Below are 27,901 nucleotides of genomic sequence, written 5' to 3'. Positions count from 1 at the left end.
GCAGAGAGAGAGGGAGACAAAATCCCAAGTAGGCTCTGCGCTGTCATCACAGAACCGATGTGGGGGCTTGGACTCCCAAACCTTGAGATCATGGCCTGAGCCAAGCGTGAGTCAGATGCTTAACCAACTGAGCCACTCAGGCAGGCACCCCAACTAATTTTATTTCTCCCTGCAAGCCACTTGTGTGCTTTTCTGAAAGTCTTGTCTTAATCTTCAGATTATTGCTGCAAATTCAGGAAACTTTCTAAAAGCTCCTGTGTATCTTAAGAGCTCATGTATCTCAAAATACTTTTCTAACATGGCAGATAAATTGGTGGCACAAAATTGCTGGTGGTAACTATTTTCTTCTTCAAAATTCTATAGGCATTGATTCAGTATCTCTTTGGATTTAGCCTAGCATTGGAGAAATCTGAAGCCTGACTGAGTTTTCATATTTTATAGGCAACCTGGTTAATCTTCCTGGGTGCTTGTAGTTCTGTTTGTTTGTTTGTTTGTTTGTTTTTAAATTTATCCTTGTAGCTAAATAGTTTTGTAAGCAGAGGGGTAGATGTGGGTCTCTCTTAATTGACTTTAGAGTCAAAGGGCCATTTGATATGCTTGTGCAGTTTTTCTTCAGGTTAGGAATGATTTATTCTGTCTTTGATTATTCTTTTCCATTTGTTCTGAAGTTTCTTTCAGGAACACCCATTATCCCTATACTGACTTCCATTCTCTGTTTTCCACAACAAGAATCACATTTTTATTTTCTCGGAATCCTTCTTTCTCTTCTGCATTTGTTTTCTTTGCAACTTTAATCGCATTTTAATTTCCATCTGCCCATGTTTATACTTTTTTTTTTTTTTTGCCACGTAGTCCAAATCCCTTATCATGTTAGTGTCATCACTCCCAGCCCAGTTTATTTCCGTTAGACTTGATGAGTCCTGCTCCAGTGAAGTGGCATTTTTCCGTCTCCTCCCATTGCCTGATTCTCTGGCACTCTGAATGCGAACAGCCACAGCTATCGGTGTGCATTGTCATCAGGGCTCATCCTGATGGTGTATTGCCTTTATCTAAGAGGAGAATACTGTGCCGCTACCAGGTTGCTTCCCACCTGCATCAGTGTTGTATTTTCTAGAATTTGTGGTTTCTGGTTAGATTTAAGAGGTAAGGAATGGGTGGAGGTGGGGATGATGATGAGGGAACAGAACCTAAGGCTGAGAGATGAAAGGGGAAGTTTGAAGCATCTGTATTTCTGTCAATCTCTCTCTCTCTTTGGTCTTGTGGTCTGTTTCATTCATCAAAGCCAGGCTGTGTCAAGAGCCTCGGCAGCTGTTGTTTTAATCCAGTGCCATCTATTTTATAATCCTCTTCCGTTGCTCCCAGGTTCTGGTATTGGGCTGTGGTCAGTTTTAGTTTTGTTATGACTTTTTAAATCTTTTTCTGTGTCTTCTTTGCTATTAAATTTTTTTTTAATTTTTAAAAATTTTTATTTATTTTTGAAAGAGAGAGAGAGAGAGAGACAGAGTGCAAGCTGGGGAGAGGGCAGAGAGAGAGGGAGACGCAGAATCTGAAGCAGGCTCCAGGCTCCAGCCTGTCAGCCCAGAGCCTGATGCTGGGCTCGAACCCATGAACCAGGAGTTCATGACCTGAACTGCAGTTGGACGCTTAACTGACTGAGTCACCCAGGTGCCCCTAAAAATTTTTTTTCTAAGTTTATTTTTTGAGAGAGAGAGAGAGAGAAAGAGAGCTGGGGAGGGGCAGCGAGAGAATTCCAAGCAGGCTCCACACTGTGAGCACGGCGCCCGATTGGGGCTCAATCTCATGAACCGTGAGATCATGACCTGAGCTGAAACCAAGACGCTTAACTGACTGAGCCACGCAGGCGCCCCTCTTCTTTGCTATTAATGAGAACTCAGGAGTATTTGGATTGTGACTTTCTACCATTTGGGGCCAGAAGCATTAGTATTAGCATAGCTAATTTTCTAAGACTCTGCAAAACATTTTAAATGCCTATTGGCAATTTGTGAAGATTTTATAAAAGTGAGGTTTACAGAGGATTAAAAAGATAACTATTCATTTTTTTTTGAAATATTGAGGGCAACTATTCATTTTTGAGTAGTCTCATATGTTGCTATTTGTGGGAAAACTGGGCATGTATGCAGTTTGTGAGCAGTGTGGGGTCTAGGGACTTTTTATTTCCTTTAAGAATGAGTTCCAGGAGCAGAATAGTGAACAAACTGTTTTATAAAAGCCAGGATTTTGTTCTTTCTATGCTAATCAAAGTTTCACTTCCCAGTTTTTACTGTCTCCAGTGGTGGTAGCAGTGGTTACAATAAAAGTAACTGATGTTTGTTAAGTGGTTCTTGTGGACCAGGTTCTATCTTAAGGCTTCATGTGTAGTAGCTCATTTAATCTTCACAACAACACTGTGAGATATTATTATTATTTCCGCAGAAAGGTTAAATGATTTGCTTAAGATCCTAGAACTAACAAGGGGCGGAGCTAGAGTTGGAATGTAGCCTGTCTTGCTGTGGAGCCCCAATTCGTAACTGTCACATCAAAATACTATCTCTCAAAATACTATCTCTCAAAATAGCTGTGTTTCATGTAGTTACCCACCTCCTCCTAGATCCCAAGGTTCCATTTAACCCGTAACTCTGGGATTTAATGTCTGCTTGCTCTTGTGTTAAAATGCCTCTCATCTGTGTTAACAGAAGACCTGAAGATGATGTTTGGGATGTCTAAGCTTTTTCTCTTACTTGTTTTATGAGTCATGTTTAGATACCAATTAATATCTAGATAGGAAAAGACAAATGCTTATTTAAGTCCTGTTTGTTCTTGTTCTGTCCATTCTGATAACTTCTTTCTTGTCTCTGCCTCAGTTTACTTTCTATAAAGTGGGGCTGATAATAGTACCTATTTCTTAGGGTTACAGTCAAAATGAAAGAGTTCATGAATGTAGAGTACTTATACAAGTGCTTGGTACATGATAAGTGACAAACAAATTTAGCTATTGTTGACATTATTAGTCTTACTGCAATAAAATTTTTTGTTTTCATCATGGCCGTTTATATTCCAAGTAAATGAAAATATGTTTGCATTTTCACAAATTGGGCATCTTGCCATTTATGAATAAGGTTTTGCTAACTCAGTGAGCAGTCATCGATGGTGATAGGGACTTATTAAATGACCATGGTTAGGAATCATGTCATTATGTCAGTGAATTTGCTGGATGCTTTCACTCATGGCAAATGACTTCTTGTCTTAGACTTTCAGCAACACTCATGAACAAATGATTTACTAGCTCTCTGTGGTTGTGAGGTTTGAGAATGGGTGTGTAAGTGAACCACAAGGGGAGCTCTGCACTTAATTGCATTGCCCATTCCAGGAGCTGTTTTCAGGGGCAATCCAGGAAGGCTTGTGGCTTTTGTTTTATTTTCCCTGAAATTCCTGCCAACTTGCAGTGGGGATGTCTTAGGCTAGAGGCCAGGATACAGAGAGGGGGTTTGGAGAATTCTCATATGAGAGATGGCTATTGTCAAATCCAGCTGTTTGCCTGCTGCTGGTATTTGTTTGATGCTAAACTCTTACCCTGAAACATATTTTCAAGTTTACTGGCTTTCTCACCTTTGGTTCAGCGAGATTCATGGAGGAAGCACAAAGTCTGAGCCATGGAGAAAGAGGCTCAGTATGAGCGTGCAGATTATGTGCCTATAAGAGGAATTTGCGTGAACCCCACTGACGTCACTGGAAGCTGGGCGTGGGCATCCTGCAGAGAAGTTTTTATTTACAAGTGTTTTTTTTTTTTTCTTCTCATTTTAAACTCTGAAATACATGTCAAGGTGTTCAAGGTCCTATCTGATGAAATATGCGAGCTTGCTTTCTTTGCTAGAAGTAAAAAGTGTATCTGATGTGGAAGAGGAACAACTTTTCTTAGAACTATAGCATGCTTAGTGGAAGCGTGTTGGAACTTGGGGTAGAACATTCTGGATTTTAGTCCTAGAGATGCTCTTCTAACTGCATGACTTTGAGCAACAATCTTCCCAACCTGGCCTTAAATTCTTCATCTATGAAATCAAGGAATTTAATTTGATCAGTAGTTTTCAAGCAGTTTGGTAGAATCCTGGGGCCTAGGAAAGGTGCTGTAGGAATCAAGCAAATGTTTGATTTAAGTATCAGTTGTAAAATACATTTTTAACTTAAAAAATTTACATATGTTCACTTTACATACGTTCTATCAAATATACCAATTTTCTTGAACACATCAGCAATTGTAAACATGTTCATTTATGTTGTAAGATTAGCTACTTTTCTAGTGGAACTTGGAATAAAGCTTCTTCTGTTATTTCAATTTATTTGAAAATTATCCTGAGATTACAGGGTGAGGAGAAAAGAAGTTTGTCCCTGCTTATAAGTACCAGTCTGATTTTTTTTAATCTTGTGTAACTAAAACAGTATATGACAGAGAAATATACTAGATGCTGAAGGTGATAATAATCTACAATCATTCTTAATCCCCAATTTGAAATTTTCACATCCAGCAAAACAGTGTCTAATTGATCTTGACCCACTTTATAATAAATACAAGAGTTTTCCCTTTTAAATAAAATTATGATAATTAAATACCTTTATATCCATATTGGGGTTCTGTATGAAATTCCATTTGAATAAAAGGTTTACTGCTAAAAATGTTTGAGACATTGTACTAGATGTTTCTAAGTGTCCTATTCCAAAACCCTCTTAAGATTTAACTTTACTATAAGCCTTGCTGTTGTCCTTTGGTGTGTGTTCCTTAAGTACACAATCCTCCATAACCCTCTTCTGTAATGAGAATAGTACTCAGACCATGTTTTGAGATATCTAGAAAAGAAAACAGTAGCATGAGTTGATATTCTAAGTATATTATTCTCCTCAAGAACTCAACAAAGCAGTGATACTAGGAATCAGTGTCTTTAGATTTGGGACACTTTCACATATGACTTCTGTGATCTAGGCTGCCACCACAATTACAGTGTTGAAGCAGCTGATTTTGTTAATGAGTTGATTGGCTTCATGCTGACTAGAGACATGGCTATAGCTTCAGTGCCCCCACAAATTGGTTGTACTTGTCTTTGAAGGCAACGTTTGAATCCCCTGGCTCTCAAGGATATCCTTCTCTATCAATCACCATGCCCATCTGTTCTGCTGACTGAGCCTTGAGGTGAATTCCATCTTAGTAATAAACAAACACAATGACCTGCAAAAGAGCTCTACTGGGTTCTGAAATCAAGTTCCAGTTCTCACTCTGATAACTCTGTGTCTACTGTGGCTAAGGAAATTGTTGTAGGATGACCTCTGGTATCACCCTAACATACTTTTCAGAAGTACTATAATTACAGGAAGTTCTTGGTTTATGTTTATACATTGGCTAAAAGCACAGGACCAAGACTTTATCAATTAATTTTTATGGACAGTTTTACTTGCCTTTAATATGTTTTGCAAAATGCTGATTGTTGACTTCCCTGGTTTATGGGACTCTCTGTGACAGGCTGTGCACCATCAACCTCGGAGTGGGCACCCTTTGCCCCATGTCTATTATTGCTGCTACTGCAGCTATTGTTCTTTTTTGGAACTAATGTTATTTGAGTGCTGTGCTGGAAGAGTCACTTCCTGGGTATGCTCCAAGCTAAGGTAGATTTCGTCATTGCCAGGTGTTAGGGCAGTTCCTTTTTAATAACCTAAAATACCCCAACCAAACCTCCATCTTGAAGCAGATGCTACAGAGGTTACTGATGAAGTATTCCATACCTAATAATATAGGGTTAGCTAAGCATATGGTAGATGCTTAATAAATACTTGTTGAAATTATATCATGGAGCTGCCCACTTTTGCCCAGTGTATTCTTTTATGCTGTCACATTTGACATGTATGCCCAATGAAAATAGCTTTGCATTTCTGTTTTTGTTCTCCAGCTCATTACTTAATGTGGCCATATGGGTGCATCAGCAGTTAGTTACTTCCTAAAATATCATTGGCTAGAACTGGGTCACATGCATACTCATAGACCAATCATTGGCTTCTTAGAAGGGCATTGTCATTATTGACTTAGACCAGTCATGAGTCAGTCCTTGGACTGAGTCCAAAGCACCCAAACATAATCAGGATTCTCTTTGCTAGGCTTTGAAGGGAGAATGGCTGTTGGTTAGAGAGTCAAAAGTGTCCCACACAGGCAACCTAACTGAATATTTTGCTAATTGAAAGTTAAGATTTTTTCCTGTGTAATAAATCTTACTGAAGGCCATGAACTTTGGGTTTAGAGACTCTTAATTTGTGCAAATAAGTGTTTAGAATTTTCAGAATTTACTTAAATGGGAGAATTTCATCTTCATTAGTTAAATGTGAAGTAACTTATGAACTTTCCTTGTGAAACAGGTAGCTGTCTATGTATATGATCTGGTCTGGTGGAATGTTTGGAATGTTTGTCCTGAATGTGTGAGAATGTAATCATTTCCTGATCCAGCCGCATCCCCAGCGCAGGTCAGTTAAGCTGGGTTATGAGGTCTCCCAAAGATTCTGGGGCTTAGATGTGCCTCTTATTCACGGCTGGTCCTGCTGTTCTTTCTAACCTGTCTGGCTCGCCTCCATTCTCCTGGCTAATCACAAGGGGCAAAGAGAGCTATCCAAGTGTCAGTGTGCATTGTTCCATTCCCCAATCTGCTTACCCAAGCTAGTGAGCGTCTTCATTTCTCAGGCAAGGTCCCTCCCAGGCTGAGATGCAGCCAGGGTGAATAGGTAAGGCAGTTTATTGGCACTTGTTGCAGCTAAACCAGTGGAAGAAACGACAGGTCCTCAGCATCCAGACATTCTCCAGCAAGAAGGCCTGGTTTACCCTGTCAAATTCTTCCCTTCATCGCACTGTCCTTTATTTGCAACAGAAAGTCACCCTAGGTGCTTTCCCCGTTGTTCTTCAAGGTGGAGCTAGAAAGACTACAAGAGGCTGTACCTCTGGTGTTCATTTCATTTGTAAGCATTATTCCATTTACTGTTATCCTACAGGTGGAGGCCTATTGCCAAGTCAGGGAAGGATGGTGTAAAACCTATGACAGGTGTGCCAACTTCTTTCTGTTTTGCCTGTTTGTCAACAAGGTTCTGTGGGATTGTTAATTTTTAAAAATCATCACAAGTAATTTATTTAAGTTCAACTAATCTGATACTATAACTTCCTCCACTATAATGGGTTTCCTTCTGATGGGAATTACCTATTTTGCAGCACCATTCCTATTTGAGAAATGATTCTGTTCCTAGATAAAATATTTTTCAACTTTTTCTTTCATAAATGTTTCTTCAAAAACTGGTACCTCTTATTATTGATCTCTTCTGGAATATCATAGCATTCTATCCTCATACAAACTCACTCAGAGGAAGGAATGTGTACCCAGTTTAGCACGACAATATGTACTAAGGTTAAAAACAAAAAATTCCTTCCCTAGGCACTAGCCCTGACAAGTTGATTAGATTGTCCATCAGTCTTACCACTTGGTAGGCTGGCAGTGGAAGGGACTTCTCAGAGTTCATCTCCTTTACCAATTCATCCAAGTCCTGTTTGCACCTCTATGTTGCATGGGAGGAAACTGATACAGAGAAGTTAAGGGCCTCCTGCTAAATGGAAAAGCTGGAATTTAAATCTTGATTTCATCCACTCCAAAGCCTGTGCCCTCTGCACTGTGTATCCATCCCCAAGTACCATAAGATTGTTGAACAGGATTTCTAGGATCGTGGCATCCAGCCTGGGGGCACCTCAAGTCTTAAAGCCAGATGGCATCTTGGTCACTATTCCTAACCAGCTCCTTATATATGGAATTTCAGCTTGTCATTTCATAACATTTTTTCCTTAGGTCAAGCCATCGGAAACCAATCTCCTTTTCTAAAGGTCTTTGGGGCACCTTGATGGGTAGCATTGTCACATTTGAAATTAGCATGACTTTATATATATTCTTGCTTAATATGCTTGTGAGAAAGCATTTTCCTGGGCCTCACAACCTCTTGCAGATTTTTCCTTTCTTTCTTTCTTTTTTTTTATTGCTCAAATGCTACTTGATTACTGTAAAAAGAAAAAAAAATTAGAAAATACAGTTGCACAAAAAGAAAAATTAATTAAAATCACTCTAAATCTCACCACCTGGAGATAAGTACTTTTAGATTTTGTAGTGTATTATTTTAGACATTTTTACATGCAAAATTTGCATCTAAAATAGAATTGTTATATATATAGTTTTGTGCTCTGATTTTTAATCTTTTTAATTGGATAGCCTGCTTTTATTGCTTAACAGTATATCCTAAACTCCCTTCCGTATGAGTGTGTATAGATCCACATCATTTTTAACAAGTGCACATTATTCTAATATGCATTTATTATAGCTTAACCAAGGCCTAGCTACTCAAAGTGTGGTTTGTGGGCCACATCAGGAGGCTTGTTAGTAATGCAGAATTTTGCCCCTAGCCAAACCTACTGGCTCAGAATCTGCAGTTTAACCCCCCCCCCCCCCCGCCCCGGGATTTGAGTCACATTAAAGCTCACATTAAACCATGTGAAGTGCTGGTTTAACAAAGTCATCACTGTTATGCATTTAGGTTGCTTTCAACATTTTAACTATAAACAACAACACGATGAACATTTAACAGGCACTTTTAAGGAGGTCTTTATATATTGCTACTGTCACAGCTGTGGTGACAACCTGAGTCCAGCCAGGTTGGGTTATTAGTGTTTTATAGTTCATTGCCTCTTTCAGAGTTCATGGGGAAGAATTCACAAGACATGAGAGGTTCTCTTCAAGTCAGAATTACTAACAGTTTGTTATTAGGGGTGCTAGCTGGTACTGCTGCCTCTCTTGCTCCTTCCCTGACCATCACTCAGGGATCCCTTCATATGCATGTGTTGAGGATACGGAGGGGGAGGGGGAGGAGGAGAAGGAGGGGGGAGAGGTCTAGTTCAATGCTATTAATTAGTGAAAGGCTGCATTATTTGAAATATTACCTATTATCCTAAGCGCATTTAAATACTAGATTCATTTTTCTCCCTTGCAGTGAAAGGCTGGAATTCAAATCGTTAATATTAAAAACAATCTAATAAATTACACTGTAGGCAAGTTTTCCTCAGTTTTTTTTCTCCAGCCTCTCTGTGGGAGATCAAGCTCATTAGTATTTATTTTACATGTACCCAGTCAACAAATATTTATTGTGTACCAGCTGCCTTAACTGTCTTTTGGAACAAGGCAAGGTAGAAAGAAATAAAGAAATGTAAAGCCCCTACCTTTAAAAAAAATTTCACGGTAGTATATTTTTGTACCTTTTATATGCTGTGCTTTATATATGTTATTCAATCCTTTTATCACTCCAGAAAGAGAGGTATCATTAGTCTCATTTTCCAGTAAAGGAACTGAGATGGAGAGGTAGGTGATTTGCCCATAGCCATGGGGTCAGCATGTGGTGGGGCCAGGGCTTAAACCCAGGTCTATCCAAATTCCACTTCTTACTCCATCACCAGGCCATACTGAGCAAGGTACCCTTCTAAGCCTTTGGGAAAAACGTAGGGATGAACCGTTTGGAGACATCAAGACTGGGCTGAACTTAAAATTCTCTGCATCAGGTCTTACCTTAAGTACCTCAGTGCTGGGTCTAGGAGTGGGTCTGCACAGCTTGGGCTCCTGACCTGGGGAGACCTGCACACCCAGGCTGGCAGCCCTGGGAGAGTGTGCTCCTTTTCCAATCTCCCTGGGCCACCATGTCTGGTGTGCTTGTCCTGAGAGCGTGCTAGCTTGACTTCTTTTACCGACAGGCACACTGGCTTGCCTTTAGGACAGTTGTCCTCACTAAGCCTTTCTGAGCCTCTGCTTCCATTTCTGTAAAATGGGGAGAATAATCTTTAATTCCTAGGGATGAATGTAAAGTGCCTGAGAGTTCCATAAATTGGAGGCATCATAATTGCTGTTTGTGGACAGCCCCTGTAGGGTAGAGAAATGAAGCTGTGATCAGGAGAAAAAGAAGCAATGTTGGAAGGAATTTCCTCCCACTGTGACATTATATCCCTCTTTAGGGGTGTGAGATGAGACCCCACTTCAGGTGGTTGGGGGTCATTGGCAGGAATGTTAGAGAGTGAGAGAGAAATAGAGAGGGAGAGCAGGGGTATTTTTCTGCAGTTTGAGGGGAAAAGGCCCTTTGGTTCCCCCCCCTTCTCCCCCAAGCCATCCCTGCCTCCAGTGCTTGATGGATCCTTCCCACCCCCCTTCTACCTGACTCTTTTCTCCACCTATTCTTACGTGGAAATGCCCCCAGGTTTGGATGTCAGCCAGCCCTCTCTTTTCACTGTACTTGCTCTGAGTGTTCTGTCCACTCCAAAGTGTTTGCTGCTACCTGCGTGCCAGACATTCCCAGAGTTTTCTCCTGAGCCCTGAGATCACTCTTGAGAGCCCTCCAAAGCAGTGCTCTCCACTGCCCACTTGACATCTCCATCCTAGGTCCCCTAGACGTTTCCAGCTGAGTTTGCCCCAAACTGAATGGACCCTCAATTCCCCCCTTTGCCCTTAGATGAATGAACTGCAGCCTGTGATCTGGCCTGTGCATCCCTTTCTGACCTTATCTCCTCACTGGGCCTCGCTCACACGATTTTGGTGGGAAAGCCCTTGGATCTGTAACTACAGAGTGTAATTGACCAGGACTGCTCAGCTGCGCCTCCCAGGGCAGGGCTGGAGACCTGGGGCTCCTCTGGCTGCTGTCTTAGGCTCAGTACTGCCCTGCCACATCTCCTTTAGATTCCTTGGTGCTCCAGGGTGCTTTCACCCCGCCTTCTCTTCCTCCCTCCTCCACTAGGGTTGTGGTCAGATGGCTCTTTCAGTTTTTCCAGCACTCTACCCCATTTACTCACAAGCATCCCAACTTGTGACATTCTTGTCCATTTAATTTCTTGCACTGAGGACCCAGGCTAACACACTATTTTTCGAGCTCATTCTCTCCTCAGGGTCTTTGCCCTTGTAGTACCCTCTGCCTTGAATGTTCATCCTCAAGGCCAGCCCCATGTCGTCATTCAGGACTCTGCTCAAATGCCGTATCCCCAGAGGAGCCTGCCCTGACCATTCTGTCCAAAGAAGTCCGCTGATCATCCATGGCCCCGGAACTTATCTGTCATTTCACAGATTTTAATTCCTCCATAGCCGTCAGAATTCCTTGTATTTGTTATACTTGTATTTTGTTGCTTACCGCTTTCTCTCAGCCATCAATTAGAATGTAAGCTGTAAAAAGGACAGGGGTTTTGTCTCTCTTGTTCCAGTGCAGGGAACAGTGCCTTGGCATATGGCAGGTTCTCAAAAATGATTTCTTGATTTGTTCTCCATGTCTTTTCTGCTTCTGCTGATGGTGTCACTTGCTCATCCTGCTCTTCACCTTATCAGAAACTTGATTCCTCTTCTGGAGATTTTCTGTCTTTCATATTTTCCAATCCATCCATCTCCATTTCTACAGCCCTTTTCAGTCTGTGTTTCTCACCAGGATCATGGCTGTAGCCTCCTTTACTTGTCTGCATTGACAGATCTGTCTCTTACACACTTTTGAGAGTGATCCTTTAAAAATGTAAATACCGCCTTCAAACCCTCTGGTGGCTGGATTGGATATTGATTTGAACAAAAACAAACGTAAAAAGACACGTTGGGGTTGTTTCTAAGTTTTGTTGAAAAATATAGTACATTCTCTTTAATAAATTATCTCTCTTAATGCCTTATTTTATGTCAAGTTCATAAAACGCAGTTATCAGCTATAGCAATGTTTTGATTGCCACAGTGTGCATGGTATTGTCTTAGACATTTGGGGCCACGTATATAAAAGTATATAAAATTTTTACCTACATGCAACATTTGAATATTGAAAAAATGATAGTGCACTCAATGGTTGAGCTGTTTTCATTTACAACCCTTCATTTTGTATTTATTTAGGTTTTTTTGTTTGGGTGTAGTTGACATACAGTGTTGTATTGGTGTCAGGTGTGCAACATAGTGATTTGAGAGTTTTGCATGTTGTGCAATGCTTGCTGTAACGGGTGTGCTTGCTGTCTGTCATCATGCAAACTTATTGCAACGTTATCAGCTGTATTCCCGATGCTGTGCTTTTCGTACCCGTGACTTATTTTACAACTGGAACTTTGTACTTCTTTTTTTTTTTTAATTTTTAAAATTTTTTAAAATTTAAAAAAATTTTTTTTTTCAACGTTTATTTATTTTTGGGACAGAGAGAGACAGAGCATGAACGGGGGAGGGGCAGAGAGAGAGGGAGACACAGAATCGGAAACAGGCTCCAGGCTCTGAGCCATCAGCCCAGAGCCTGACGCGGGGCTCAAACTCACAGACCGCGAGATCGTGACCTGGCTGAAGTCGGACGCTTAACTGACTGCACCACCCAGGCGCCCCAGAACTTTGTACTTCTTAATATATTTATTTAGTTTTTATACAATAAATGCTGATTCTTTCCAGGTTAAAAAAAAAGACACTTTGGATGTAACTGAGAAATTGAGCACACAGTCCGGGTGTTAGATATTATTAAGGAATTGTTAATTTTGTTGTGTGTAACAATGCTGTGGTAGTCATGTTTAAAAAAAGTTCTTTTCTGTTACATATAGGTTTTGAAGATTTTATTGGTGAAAGGATGTCTGCAATTTTCTTCAAAATAATGCATGCCTTTGTTTCTCTTTCTTCTTCTGGCTGGGTAATGTTTCCCTTCTCTCTTGCCATTTCCCTCCTCCCTTTGGAGGGGAGGTTCTTCAGGTGTTCCTACGTATCCATTAGGAGCTTGCTCAAATACCACCTCTTTCATGCAGCCTCTCCTGATTGTTCCACGAGAAGCGATGCCTTTTTTCTGTGAACACATATAATACCGTTCTTAATTTCTGTGCTTTATTTCTGACAGTACCATTCTGACCTATTTTTCAGTTATTTGGATATATCTATCTCTATTAGTCAGGATTTCTTGGGTTGTAAAGTGTCAACGTTAAACTGACTTGAGTGAAACACTTTACATATTGACTCACAAAACAGAAAATACCAAAGAGTAACCTAGATTTAGGCATAGTTGGATTCAGTGGCTCAAATTATGTCCTCAGGCTTGGTCTCTGTCTCTGTCTCTTTTTATGTCTTGACTTTACTTTTCTGTGTGTTGGCTTTACCCTCAGACTAACTCTGCCCTGATGGTGGCTTTCAGGTGTGTTATCCTTAAAACAAGAGAGAAAGAACATTCTTCTCTTTCCCTCTTATTCCAACATAAGTCTTCTTGGCCTGGATTGGGTCATGTTCCCATCTCTGAATGAATCACTATGTCTGGAGACATTTGGATGCCCTGGTTGGCCAGCCTTAAATCATGTCTCCACCGCTCAAACTGAAGTATGAGGCCAACTTCATTCCAACCTCCGCAACAGAGAGGAGTTTGGTGACTTGTTCATTAACCATTAGCAGCAATGTAATTATCTGGGCTAACGGACAGTGAGACAGAACAAAGATGCTCATGAAATGAATTCCCTTCTCACTTGTTTCTTCCTTGCTAATCTTGCCTTCTCTGGAATGTTCATCTATTCTGTTTTGTTAACTGCTTAAATCCATTATTACTCTTAAAATTTTTTTAAATTAATTTTTTTATTGAGATATAATTGACATAACATTATATTAGTTTTGGGTGTACAACATCCATACTACTCTTAATTTTGTATATCTGAATGAATTCATCACGGACTGGACTATTGCCCTTGCTTCTTGGCAAAATCAACCCAGATTCCAAAGGAAAATGTAATGTGGATTAAAAAACAATAGGGGATATTGTAGTATGAACTGGCAGAACAAGAAAGCATCTGTTTGGGCATTTTGGAAAAGCCTACTTGAAAAGGAAGGGAGAAGTGCAAAAGGCCTCTAGGCAGAACTTTGGTTAGTGCTGTATGGTGGTGGGTTTTTTTTTTTTTTTTTTCTAGTTCCATGATAGGCCCAGAGAATGGGAGCTTGGGCAACTCTGCTTTATCAACCTGAGGACAGCTGGAAGAAGGATAGGATCATTATAGGCACTGAATCCAGTGGATGTATTTGAATAATTACTGGTGGCCTTCATCAGCCATTCCTTGAACACTACAGTGGATTACACCCAACCAAAGTCCTGGATGGCGTGGGGTATTTTCTGAATGAGATCTCCCTCCCCAGTGGGTCAGTGTGATGAGAAACCTAAAGGCTTGGATCCATTTTGGAGGGAATCAGAAACTAGCTATGAAAGTGGCAGGGTATAAAAGGCATGGGCTTTTGAGTCAGATGGACCTACATTCAACTCAGTGTAGTCATTTAGTAACTGTTTGACTCTGGGTGTGTTAACTAAATCCTTGGAGGCTTAGTGTATTAATCTGTGAAAGAATAAAAATACCTAATTCAAAGGGTGGTCATGAAGGCTCATTGAGATCATGTATATAAAGTGCTTGAAGATAGAGCTTGATAAATGTTGGCTTCTTTTCCTTCCTTGATAAACGTGAACAACATCTTTTATGACCCTTGTTCTTTGCACATTAGATCTTCAACACCTGCCAGTGTTTTGGGGGTTCTCTATCTAGTGGTTCTCAACTGTTTGGAGTACAGAGGTACGCTAACAATCTGTGGAACATTTGCAATCATCACTTTACAAACAGTAAAGTTTGGATCAGGCAAGAATTATCGGTGGATACTAAATCAAGAGAGTGGGCCGAATTTTGAGGAAGAGCAAGGTATTTGCATGGTCCTAAAGCATCTTGCAAGGGAAGAAATAAAACAGTAGGGATATTGAGAAAAATATGACATAACCTTTGATCAGGTGACCAAAAATAAAATGACTTGTGAGAGACAGATGGACATTGTGTGCCTGCACATGTGAGACTGTGAGAAAGAAACATCATGTTGGGATGAGCACTGGGTGTTGTATGGAAACCAATTTGACAATAAATTTCATATATTAAAAAAAAAAAGAAACATCATCTATGCAGTGGTCTGGCTGAGAATACAAACCCTCAATCTAATCACAGGAAACATCAGACATACACAAAAAATGAGAAACATTCCCTCATACATTAAGAAAAAGTGTGGGAAGCACAGGGCTGTATTCTTCAAAAATGCCAACATCATAAACGATAAGGAAAGGCTATTGGGAATGTACCAGATTAAAGAAGGTTAACAAGGCATTACAATTAAATGCAATGCCTGACCCCCAAATGGATCTTGTTCTGTCCTGTTCTGGAAGGGCAAAATGACATAAAGGGTGTTATGAGATCAACTGACAAAATTTGAATATGGACGGTGGAATACATAAAAGTGCTGTCAGTGTAAATTTATAAAGTTGATAACTATATTGTGATTATCCATATTAGGAAATACACCCTTAAGTATTTAGGGTAAGATGCCATAATGTATGTAACTTACTCCAAATGGTTCAGAAAAACAAGTCTATACATAACATTCACAGCTATACCCCCACCAAACTGATAGTATGTATACGTGAACACACACACATGGAGTGGGGAGGGAGGAGGAAGAGAGAGAGGAGAGAATAAAGCCAATGGGGTAAAGTGTTAATAGTAGATGAATCTGGGTAAAGTATTTATGGGTGTTTTTGTACCATTTTTGCAACTTTTTATAAACTTGAAGTTGTTCATAAAATGTTAAAAACAGTACATCATACCCTTCTCACCTTCCCTGCCCCCGAAGATCTGGGTTACTAGGGATGTTGTAGTGGTAGTAATGAATAGATGTGTAGTGAAAAAATTTTCAAGGTGATTCTGATACTTTCCCAACAATGCCTTATTGAAAGGAGGTAGCTGGATTCTGTGGTAGGAATCATATTTGACATCTTAATTCTTTAATTACAACTCAAAGGGGGTAAAACCAAGAATCATCATTGTGCAGAGTCTTGAATGAAATGATATTTGTGACTAAGGACTAAAGGATCCAGGAGGGCAAGAGAGACCTAAGACCTAATGGGTCAAGGAAAGCCTTTATGTGGAAATTTTCTCTCTCTCTCTCTCTTTCTCTCTCTCTCTCTCTCTCTCTCTGTCACACACACACACACACACACACACACACCCCTAGTTGTGCAAGACATATTATCTTTCTTAAAATCTATTTAAACTTTATTTCAAGCTTCCGTTCCAACTGATAGGCAGGAAGTTCAGAGTCATTACTGGGGCTCTCCCTCTCCAGATTTTAGGAGTAAGAGCATCACCAGTCACCACCGGGGACCACAGAGCTGCCTAGTCCCAGCCTGGTTCGCTGCAGGTCTGGTTGGTGGCTTTGCTGATTCTCCACCCTGTTCAGTACACAGGAGGTCTTTGGTCAGTTTGGAAACCTGTGTGCCAGGGGAGCTGCCATGCTGGGGGCCTCTTATAATCATTACCACCCTGGTGCAGTGCCACATAGTGGGGTGTGAACCACTGCCACTCGTGGGATCCCATCCACAGTCTGATCTCCCATCTGGGGGACTGTCTCTCCTTTGCCTTCTTTAGGACCTTCAAAGTCACTTAGCCTATGTGCCATCCTCCCAGACCATCTGCCTCCCCCCCCCCACCCCGCCCCACCAGCATAACTTTTTTCCAGTGAATTTAGGATTTTGCAAAGATAAGAAGGGGCCACAGACTTAGTTTCCTGGTTGCTTATTTGGAATTGGATGTGAGGTGGAGGTGGGGACCATAGAAAATACAAATTAACATACAAATTTATAAATGAATGTCAAAAATTATCCTGACATAACTTTTTATCTCCTATGTATAGTCCAATTTAGAACTTAAAAAATTAAAAAATATCCTCATCAATATAGGCAAACCAGGGGAAGTGCTAGCTGGTCTTTGGCAGCTGTTTTCTCACACCCAAAATCATTAGATGTCACATCTAAAACTCCCAGAGTGGCCCCAGGTGTGAGCCGCCTATCTCAGGCTCAGCACACAATCAAAAAAATATATTTTGGTGTTCAGAATGGAAGGCTCAGGATAATTTTGTCCACCTGTGTTTTTTTCTGCTTATGAACATTACTTTAAAACTGGTGGCATGCTAAAAGAAAAGTCTGCAAGGTGGAGATGTTGATCTGATGCTGAGGGAATACACGATTTCAAAATAGTGAATGACTTACACCCACTAAAATGTCTGTTGAGCTTTTCTGATTCTGATGGTTTAGCTGTTACATTAGTAGACACTTATGGGCAGGTTCACTGTGAAAATCAATCAATTAATTGACGAATTCTTGGCTGTTGAGTCAGGAAGCCAACAGTGAATTCATACAGCAGGGTGGGAACTCTCTCTGCCTTCTCTCAGCCTCTCAGGGCTGAACAAGATGAGATCTCTTGACAGAGAAGACCCACAGTAGGCTGCCTCTGTGGACTGACCACTCTGTTCACAAAACAAAGAACTGAGGAAAAAGTGACTTGTTTCATTGGGACCTTTTCTGCACCAGTTGTTTTGTCCGCATATCATCCCATAATGCTTGCGGTGGTCTTGAAAAGCATAGTTAGGGGCGCCTGGGTGGCTCAGTCGGTTGAGCGTCCGACTTCGGCTCAGGTCATGATCTCGCGGTCTGTGGGTTCAAGCCCCGCGTCGGGCTCTGGGCTGACAGCTCAGAGCCTGGAGCCTGTTTCGGATTCTGTGTATCCCTCTCTCTCTGACCCTCCCCTGCTCATGCTCTGTCTCTCTCTGTCTCAAAAATAAATAAATGTTAAAAAAAAAAAAAAAAGAAAAGCATAGTTAATCATCCATCTTCATTTTGCAAATGGGAAAACTGAGGTCCAGAAAAACTACATAACTTGCCCAAGATTATGTAGCCAGTGAGGGGTGGAGCCAGGCCTTCTGTCCTTCCTACTGCTGATTGCTTTGTTCGGTCACTCTTCTCTTCATTGCCTCCCTCCCTGACCTTGACTCTGATTTTCACAGGCTTCCGGCTTTGAGTCAGTCTTGAAACCAAAGTCCTAACCACTGAAGTCTTTTCTGGTGAGACAGCCCTCCTCAGTGGGCCTGGAAACAGAAAGAGCCACATAGTAGCTCTCTGAAGACTGGTTAGGCCCAGTCCTCAGGGTCTGATGACACTTTTTTGGGGAATAGCCCAGTGTTTAGGTGGAACAAAGAATTTCTGGCTGGGTGAAAGATAGGCTGTGCTGTGGGTCTGTGTTGTGTGTTTATGCAGTGACACTGACAGATGTGTGTAATGAAAGTTGTTGAAAAGTGAGCATGCAGAATAAACCGACTCATCCTCTTCATGGAGGCTGGAGGAGCCTGTTGGGGTGACAAGTGCCCTCTGTTAACAGTGTTCTCTTTCTCTAGATTGATTTGGTCCACTTCGGCTACTGTAGCAAGATCATAGGGTGGAAATGTGGTGATGTTTGCTTAAGGAATTTCCCTTGGGGTGGATGAGAGAACAAATAAAATTCTTCCTTAAGAGCAGTGTTTTGCTTGTTTGTTTGTTTTGCTTTTTAGAATTTCATCCCAGTGTAGTAGAAAACCATGAGACTTTAAGTCAGATCCAGATTTGAGTCCAGGAATGCCTCATCATCCCTATGAGGACACATAGAGGTTTGGGAGCTTGCCCAAGGTTCCCCAGCTGTTGAGAGGCAGAGTTCAAGTTGAATCCACTTGTCCTGACTCCAAGGCAGTGTCCTGTCTAGAGCAGAGACTTGTCCTAGGCCCCAAGCACATGAGACATTGGTCCTGTGCCTTCTGGACAGTTGTCCAGCCATGCCCACGTATGCTAGCACTCAGGTAGAATTTGATGAAACACTGATGAAAGAAGTGAGTCAGGGTCTCAGTGCTGCTCCTTGCCAGCCTTGGCCCTCCCTTTCTCCCCACTTAGAGTATGGGAAAGCAGTTTATCAAAACTTCTGTTTGGTAGAAAAATGCTGATAACATCTCTGGGTCTGGGGAGTTGGGAAACACACACCATATGAAATATTAAAAAATCAGACTTTGGAAGTATTTTCCTTTCGATAAACTCTTACTGACTGCCTACCATGGGCAGTGATCCACTGAGGTCCAAACTGTGGAGTGAGATGGGGAACCTGCAGAGAACCTTCCCTGTGCTGGTGGCAGGTGTTACCTCTAGTCCTCAGAGTGGTGCCAAGAGGTAGATCCTGTGGTTTCCAATTCACAGATGAGTAGACTGGGGCTCAGAGCAGGGAACTGACTTGAACTTAGTAGGCTTTTCAAAAAGTAAGAGCAAGAGCTGCTTTTTGGAAGGAGCTGAACCTTTTGAAGGATTCTTGAGAGTATGAGGACAGCTGTTCTTTGGCTTGAGTAAAAAAAAACAAAACACAGAGGGTTGTGAACTTGTCCAAAAGAAAGTTTCAGGAAGTTGACTGCCTTGCCCACTGGGTTTCCTGGAGCTTTATGAGCCAGTCCCAAGATTGAGGCACTTACACTTGTTGGCCTGGCTACTTTTTTTCTTTTCTTTTCTTTTCTTTTCTTTTTGTTTTTTAACATGATGGTTCCTCAGGGACCCCAGAGTCTTGGATTACCTTGACTGGGCATGCGTACAGCTTGTTAATTGAGAATGCACCAGGGACGTGCCCTTGCCCTTGTCTGTCTGCACACCAGCCATCTCCAGGTCAGGCCATACGCAGGGGCCCAGCTCTCATGGGTGAGAAGGGAAGCACGTGGAAAATGTATTGCTAAGAGAAACATTGTCAGGCTTTGTGTTTGGAAGGGGCAGGTTACCAGACAAGGGCTGATATTGATACCCGATTCAATAGAGGCTCCATTTCCCTTCACAGTTTGGAACACCTATGGTGGGCTGGCCTTTGTGCTGGCATATGAGTTAATTCTGAGAAGTAGGTTTTATTATTCCCTTTATAGATGAGGACACATAGATTTAAGTGGTTCAGGAACTTTCCTGAAGTCCCCCAGCTGGTGGGTGGCAGAGAGCAAATTTGAATTGAAAGGCATTTGTCCTGTACCTTTGGTGCACTTGTCAGTTCATCTGCTCTGTCTGGAAACTCTGCTTAGGGGCCTGAAGTCTTTGAATTTGCCCGTATGGCTCCTTGGAGATTGTCCACCTGCCCGAGCAGGTAGATGGAATGGGCAGCCTGTAACCTTCTGTATCCATCCTCACGGCTGCGGAACAGCCCCCTGTGAGAACTGGCGTCTGCCTGCCTCTCACAGAGGCATTGCCAGGATGCAGTGAGGATATTTTGTTCTGTTCCCAGACACAGAATGTGGCCATGCCAAGCTTTGCTGGTGTCTGGTTGTTTGAGAGCAGCCGCTGCACTGGGGCCCCAGCCTCATCAGGAGCCTATCCTGGGCTTGGGCAATTGAGTGGCATGTGAACTTGTGTAGTGTTGTCTGTCCTGGTGCCCAGGAGAGAGCCACCACCTCTTCTGTTTCATGAGTATTTACAAATTGATAATAACAGTAGTAATAATATTAATCAGCAATGATAATAATAATAATAATAGCACTCATAGAATGATTACAGGGTGCCAGTACTGTTCTAAGCATTTTACAAATATTAACTCATTTTAATCTTTACAACAACACTCTAAAGCAGGTGCAATCAGGATTTTTTTTTTTTTTTTTATAGATGGGAGTACCAAGGCACAGAGAAGTTGCATAATTTGCCTGTGATCACACAGTAAATGAGAGAGCTGGGATTTGAGTTTAGGGAGTTGGTTTCTGGCACCTGACTCAGGTGTGCATAAGTCTTCATTGAGCCCCTACTCTCTCTCAGGCACCTGTCCAGGCCTGGAATAGAGGTGAAGTGGAAACAGACAGCCAAAACAGGTGGTGATAGTGCTGACACCCAAAAAAGTTGCCGTTCCTCTTCCTCATTTGTTTTCCTCCTTGGCCTGTCTTTTCTCTAACTTCTCTAAATTCTTACATGTACTTTTTCTTCATCCTCACTCTTTCCTCACTTCTGCAATGGCACATGGTAGCTGGCTGTCAAACTTTGGTTGGGTAGCTTATCTGTGAGCTCCTGGAAGTCAGGAACTGTGTGCCTGATAATCCCAGCAGCTGCACAAAGCCTGATGCATAAAATATGGTTGACATGTGGGGCACCTGGGTGGCTCCATCAGTTGAGTGTCCGACTTCAGCTCAGGTCATGATCTCACAGTTTGTGAGTTGGAGCCCCACATCGGGTTTGCTCCTGTCAGCACAGAGCCTACTTTGGATCCTCTATCCCCTTCTCTCTGCCCCTCCCTCGCTTGCGCTCTCTCAAAAAATAAATATGTATAAAAAATATGCTCAATATGTGTTTGTAGAATGGAAAGATGGATGGATGGACAGGTGGACTGCTAAATTTCAGCCCTGCTACCCAGTGATAAACTTCAAAATGACCTTCCCTGGGTGAGCAAGGGTATGGGGACTGCCTAAAAGAATGTAGAGAAAAGCATGAAACTGAAGCTAGAGACTGGGTTGGAAGTAGAAAGAATGGCAGCACTTACTGACTTGCAGTTCATAAATCATTTTTATACACATTTATATATTTAATCCTCCCAATAGCACATATTAGAGGTAGAGCAGATGCTATTACTTCCATTTTACAGATGAGGAAACTGAGGCCGGGAGGTGAAGTGATTTGCCCATGGTAACATCACTGTGTGTTCAGTGGTCCTTCCAATACTCCATGGGACTGACCCAGAGGAGGGCAGGGGAGCCCAGTGAGTGGCTAAGCAGCCCCTGGGGCCAGCTGAGCCTGAGTGGGTGACAGGAATTCCTTGGTTAGGCTGGAAGAGATATTAGCAGAGGGAACTGGCTGCTTGTGGGAGAAATACAGCCCCTGATGACTTGGATGCCATTAGGCCCTGGTGCTCACACACTGGAGAAAGGGAAGCTAGGAGGTGGAGGCCCAGAGTTTTGCCTCCAGAAAACTGGCTCTGCAGTCCCTCCTGGGATCTTCCACTCCAGTCACCTGGCATGACAGTCATTCAACCAAGCCTACAGTGGGAGCCCCTTCTCTGTAACTCCAAACAGGATGTCTACACCAAGCTTTTGGAAAACTCTGTTAAATAAGCTGCTTATACCTTATAACCACTTGACTGAAAACTGAGACATGTCTGTTCAAGTTCAGATACTCAGGTCTCTGAGCTGGATTCTTGATGTGAACCCTACCTTACATGCAGTGGCAAAACACATTGGAACTCACTTGGGCAATTCTTGTGAAAAGTCTTTTGATTTCTTTCCCTCATCTTCTTCCCTGTGAATCACTCTGGGTGAGACTTTTGCCCCTTTTTGCCTCCTGAATGGCTTTTCTCCTTCTCCTTCTCCTCCTTCTCCTTCCTTCTGCCTCCTCCTCCTCCTTCTTCCTGCTCCTTCTTTTTTCTTTTCTTTTCTTTTCTTTTTTTTTTCTTTTCTTTGAGAGAGAGAGATTGAGTAGTGGAGAGGCAGAGAGAGAGGGAGAGAGAGAATCCTAAGTAGGCTCCATGCTCAGCACGGAGTTCCTGGGATCCTGACCTGAGCCAAAATAATCAGAAGCTCAACTGACCGAGCCACCCAGGCGCCCCTGGTTTCCCTTCTTCTAAGCTTGATCCTCCAGTCCTCCTCCACAACTGCCACAGTGCTCTATCCAAAGCACAGGGATGGTTGTGTCGTGTCTCTGCCTCAACATTTTATGTGTCCTTATTTCCCTCATGGGGGACTGCTCAGCATAGTCTGCTGGGCCCCTCGTGCATGTGATCTGGCCTCTGCCTCTCCTGTCCACGCATACTTAACTCCAAGCCCACAGCAGTGCAGGCTGCTTCACTCCCCAGCTTGCCGTCCATTGTCCTGTGTCCGTGCTCTTTTTTCTGCTGAGGTGTTCTTTGTCCTCTTCTACTGTATCCTTCAGGGCTCACTGCAAATGCACCATTGTTGAAGCTTTTCAAACCCTTCCTTACAGGCAGGGCAAATAGCCTTTCCTCTTACGTTCCCATAGCATTCACAGTATCTCCAATGTTATATGTAAAACAATGCATTTTAGCCATTTGTTTGTGTCTGGCTCCCCCGATTTTTTCAGGGGCAGGAGAGGGGGCCCGTTCAGCTCAGTCTCCAGCCAGCACAAACTGTGGCTCCATCTGCTGAACGTTCATGACTGATGGTAGTGAAGCCAGCTGTGACAGGGCATTCCCCTTAGCCACATTCTCTTTCCTTCTTCTCAAGAGCAACTGAACCTCCAGGAACCCAGAGAACTGATAATATTTTGAGTAGGAAATGGTATGGGTATGTGTGTGTGCACATGCAAATGTTTCTGAAATTTGGGTTTTGGGCCCCCAAGATTCTACTTGTATTACTGTCTTGGGAGCTCGTGGCTCTTTTAGTGCAAAACTCCAGATGCCATTTATCAAATGCTTCTTATGCCAGGCTGTAAAACAGGTTCTCTCAAGCACACTGCCCAGGGTGACTCTAGGTGACTCTAGGAGACAGGTTTTGCTATGCTCATTGAAAAGATGAGGCAACTGAGGCCCAGGGAAGTTAGGTAACTTGGCAAAGGTCACGGAGGTAGTATGGGGTAGCTCTGGGCTGCCCAAAATATAGTTATAGGCTGGCTTCATTGGCCTCCCCTGGTAGCTTAGGCAAAATGCAGATTTATCAGGTCTGCATCAGCCTCACTGAATCGGAAACTCTGGACGTGTTTTAATAAGCTCTCCAGGTGGTTATGATGCACGCTCAAGTTTAAGAACTTTGAGTATGGTGTTCTCAAACTGAGCTCCATGCATCTCCAAGGCTCACGCTCATTCTCCTCCTTCCTTAGTGAGAAGAGGGAAGGATGTGGGGCAAGATACCTGGGCACAGAAATAAATCTGGGCAGTTATTTTGGTGTCTTCCATCTGAGTGGCCTTGAGTTCCATGAACTCATTAATGCTCTTAACAGCTTTGCAAGGTGATGTCAGCCACCTTGGGGTCATGCTCTGGGCTCTTGCCAGCCTTTGGGACCTCTTGTTATCAATGTGGATGATTTCCAAAGCAGAGAGTCTTGGGATTCATAGCTCTTCTGGGAATCAGTTGGCAATGGGGAAGATTCAGTGTATCAGCCACTTTAGACTGGCTGCTTTCAATAGACTCCTGAAAAGAAATGGAAGTTGTTTTTTTTTTGGTATTTCTTCCTAGCCAGATTTCGGGCTGTGTCTTTGACTTTCTAGGGAAGCCATTATCTCCTGAGAGAATTTCCTTAGCAGGAAAGGCCTTGTTGGAAGCATAGAGTTGATTGTAGGGTCCTAAGGCCCTCTCTAGGGCAGCCCTTCTTGGAAGTAGACAGCTCCTTCTAGCAGAGATCTCTGAGGTCTCTTCTGCCTTCTTCTCACCTACCTGTGCATATGCATACACACATGTGCATGTACATGCATGTTCACATGTGCACACACGCAGACATGCATGCAAGATACTCACACACCACATTCACCCGTTCTGGATGGATTGCCCTAAGTTGGTGCTGTCTCTGATGAATAGTAGAGCAAAAGTCAGGATTTTTCTCTCTTTGTCATCTGCCTAGAAAATAGCATTTATTTATTGCTTTTAGAATATGGCGACACTAGTGAAGGAAGCCATTGGCTTTCTGGTTTTCTTTTAAAGTTGGCAGGAAGGGAGTGGAGTTTTTCCCTGGTCTCTCAAGAGGTCTGGTAGAGAACAGTTGTTATTTTGCATCTTGGACCAACACCCAAAGGTTTGTGTCTTCTTGTGAACATGCAGAGGACTCGTTTCCTGAACCTGTCAGTACAAGTGAGGTCAGAGTAGCAAATGTGACTGACTTTTGTCCCCACCTGCATAGCATAGGACTTCTAGCCTCCTCAGTGTCTTACTGTTGTTTCTGGAGGTATCCTCGAAAGAAGGTCACATGCACACAACCACTTTTTTATTTTCTTTCCACAGTGGTAATGACAATAGTGACCCACACTAAAGTGCATCCTTGGAGTCTAGTCCAGCCCAGAACCTCAGATATGCTCTCTATGATCTCATTTCCTTGTTTCACTGGTGCACAAGGCCCTCTGTGGTTCCCTGTCCTGCCTTATACCCTTTCCCTTATTCCCATGTATTTTCTAAGCAGTGAGCTACCTGTGGTTTCCAAATGCATCGTGCTGATCCCTCTCCCTTGGATGGTGTTCTTAGGCTTATATGCTTGGGGAAATTTTTTTGTCTGCTTTAAAAGATCAGCTACCACCTCATCCACGAGTCCTTCCCTGACCCGCTGACCCCCTTCCCTGAGAGTGGACACTGCCTCTTCTGGGTGCTCCTGTGTATGTGTCTGTGCAGCATTGTGTTTACTGTGCAGCATTGCCTTTAATTCCTTACACTTCATCTCCCAGGTCTGTGACCTCAGTGTCCAGTTCAATGCCTGGCGCATTGCTTATGCCAGAAATGTTTGAATGACACTGAAACCACCTTTACCTCAGTCCTGCAAGTGAGCCAGAGCAGAAATTATTGGCTCCATTTTGTAGATGTGGAAACTAAGGTTTAGAGAGACTGCACAATAAACACTGGGTCTTAGAGCCCAATGCGTGTGTGATAGAGGGGTGTCACAGGCACTTTCTGCCTGCCAGCAAAGGGCTCTGCTCTTGCTGCTGAGCTGAGCTGCCTCCTGGCCTTCCCTGAACCCTTTCCTCCCCCAGCTGCATAAACTCAGTTGTCTTTTAAAAGTCATCAGGACTCATCGGAAATCCATCAGTTTAAGAGAGATGAGAAAATAGTAAAAAGAACATCCATGGGAAAATAGTAAAAAGAACAGCCCATTATGAGCAGATTCTCATTCTACATCTGGGGTTTCATTCTTTGCAGGGCATTTGCATGAAGAATGGCGGCTGTGTTCTCTGGAGGGCTGGGTAATGCTGATGGGTCATCATGGGGTTTCAGTAAAGCCCACTTTGGCTGTGGATGGCATAGAAAGGCTATTTACAGAAAGAGTAAAAGGTTAAAAAGTCACCAGTAAGATGGCCCTAAGGATTGTATTTAAATAAGATTTTATAGAGTCTGGATTTACTAGGTTTTTGGAAATGTGTGTTCTACTTCCGGAGATGACCTTAAATCTCACTTAACAACCTGTTCATAGGTTGTTGCAAATGTTAAATATCATTCCCTTTAAGGTATATTGTTTCTCACAAAGATGCCTGCAGTGGTCCCAGTTGCCCTTCCCACCCCAAACCTGTTCCCCATACAATAGCCAGAGTGATCTTTGAAAAACTCTATTTTGAATTTACCTTACCCATTCTTTTTTTTAACTTTTTTTAAAATTGAGAGAGAGAGAGAGAGAGAGAGGCAGACACACACACACACACACACACACACACACACACACACACACACACACATATTCTGAAGCAGGCTCCAGGCTCTGAGCTGTCAGCATAGCCCGACAAACCATGAGATCATGACCTGAGCCAAAGTTGGATGCTTAACTGACTGAGCCCCACAGGCGCCCCTGCTTTACCCATTCTTAAAGTCCTTTGATGGCTTCATCACTAGAAATGTAGTCTGTGGATAGGTGCCCATTTGTTACCAATAAGCCATGACAAAGGACACAAATTGAGAGCAAGCATTTAAAAATTTTATACTAACTGGCAGAATAATTTTATGTTTGTGTAGTAGTGAAAAAAAATGGGGCTTGTGTTTTGTATGTCCTTTATTTTTAATTTTCTAGCAATGCATTTTTATTGTATTTTGCAAAAGTATCCGTCCATGACACGTTGGAAATAAATAGTTCGAGCAGCACTGGCCTCTAAGACCTGAAGCCTCTGGCCCTGCCTGTCTCTCTAGATTTGGTTTTTGGTCATCTCACATCCTGCTTTGGCCTTCCCACATTCATTTTCCTTCCAGTGCAGCTTTGCGAATGCTGTTCCTGCTGCCTGAAATGCCTCTTCCCTGCCTGTCCTCACTATGGATTTAATTTCTGCTTGTCCTTCAGATCTCAGCTCACACATCCATTTACCAAAGAAGTCTTTTTTCTTTTTCCCTCCAGACTAACTGGGTATATGCATTCTTTTTCCTGGTTCTTCTTAGTACTTTATAAGACCATCATCAAATAATTGATGGTGTAATTTGTTGTCTAAAGTCTATTTTTCCACTGGAATATGCTCTATGAGGGAAGGGGCTGTGCCTGCTTTGTGATTTGTGCCCTTTAAGTGTGAGACATTGCACGGTGCTAGGCATAGAGTAGACACGCAGTAAACAGTTACTGAATGAATGAAGAATCAATTGGAAAATGTGCTTGGTACATTGTTTATGTGTTTGTATTAGCTATAATTTTAAAACAAGAGAGCGGTTGCCTAAGAGTAGGCAAGTCAGAGAGGAGGGGAACTCCTGTATAACACATTATTAGATGCCCTGTATAATTGGCATTTGCCTAAAAGATTCATGATCCCTAAGTATTCACTTTATAGGGAAATACAAAATGGAATCCTCCCTGTAGATATTAGCCATCAGTTGGGTTATCTCTTCAACCCTGGGGCTGAGATCCGATTGATACAGTCAATCAGATGAGTTCGCAACTAAAAGAACTTCATCTTGACCTGAGTGCAGAGAAGGATGAGAGAAGTAGCAGATGACATACCTGGAGAGATGACTATGGCCAACCTTTGTAAACAGTCACAAGGAGTTTGGACTTTATTTTAATAGCAAGGGGGAGCTGCAAAATTTTAAGGGGTGTGTGGTAGAGAATGGAGCATGGAGAAAGGGCAAGAGGTTATAAATATTTTAATTATGCCTTTATTATTCATGGGTTGATGGTTTAGTGTGTATACTACCCTCCTCTGAGCCAGGCAACTCCTCTGTGCAGGTGCTGAGAAGAGAGCAATCCATTGAGTGTAAGAGTCTTGAGGCTAGAGAGCAGTTAGGAACCTGCTACAGTGATCCCAAGAGGAAGCATTGTGCTAGAACAGGAAACCAGGAGCATCCTGGCAGTGGTGGGCTGGAAAGAGGCAGGCAGATGAGAGGTAGAACTGACAGCAGTTGGCGATGGATTTGATGTGGAAGGAGAG

The 27,901-nt window shown here is 42.5% G+C and overlaps 1 protein-coding gene across 1 annotated transcript in view; it reads left to right on the top strand.

Annotated features, from left to right (window-relative positions):
* Window positions 1-1,031: 1,031 nt before the first annotated feature.
* The window catches only part of PDE1C (phosphodiesterase 1C), a 476,086-nt gene continuing 449,216 nt past the window's right edge, over window positions 1,032-27,901 (top strand). Inside the window, exon 1 of the mRNA XM_047095238.1 lies at window positions 1,032-1,143. Within this exon, the coding sequence (XP_046951194.1) occupies window positions 1,032-1,143 (112 nt within the window). The remainder of the gene's footprint in view (window positions 1,144-27,901) is intronic.

The sequence above is a fragment of the Lynx rufus genome, unplaced genomic scaffold (genome assembly GCF_022079265.1).
Source record: "Lynx rufus isolate CCGP_SWC_20201006 ecotype Redwood Valley unplaced genomic scaffold, mLynRuf1.p SCAF_4, whole genome shotgun sequence".
NCBI classification, from domain to species: Eukaryota; Metazoa; Chordata; class Mammalia; order Carnivora; family Felidae; genus Lynx; species Lynx rufus.
The sequence above is the reverse complement of the archived record's forward strand: the minus strand, read 5'-3'. Positions and strand labels throughout refer to the sequence as shown.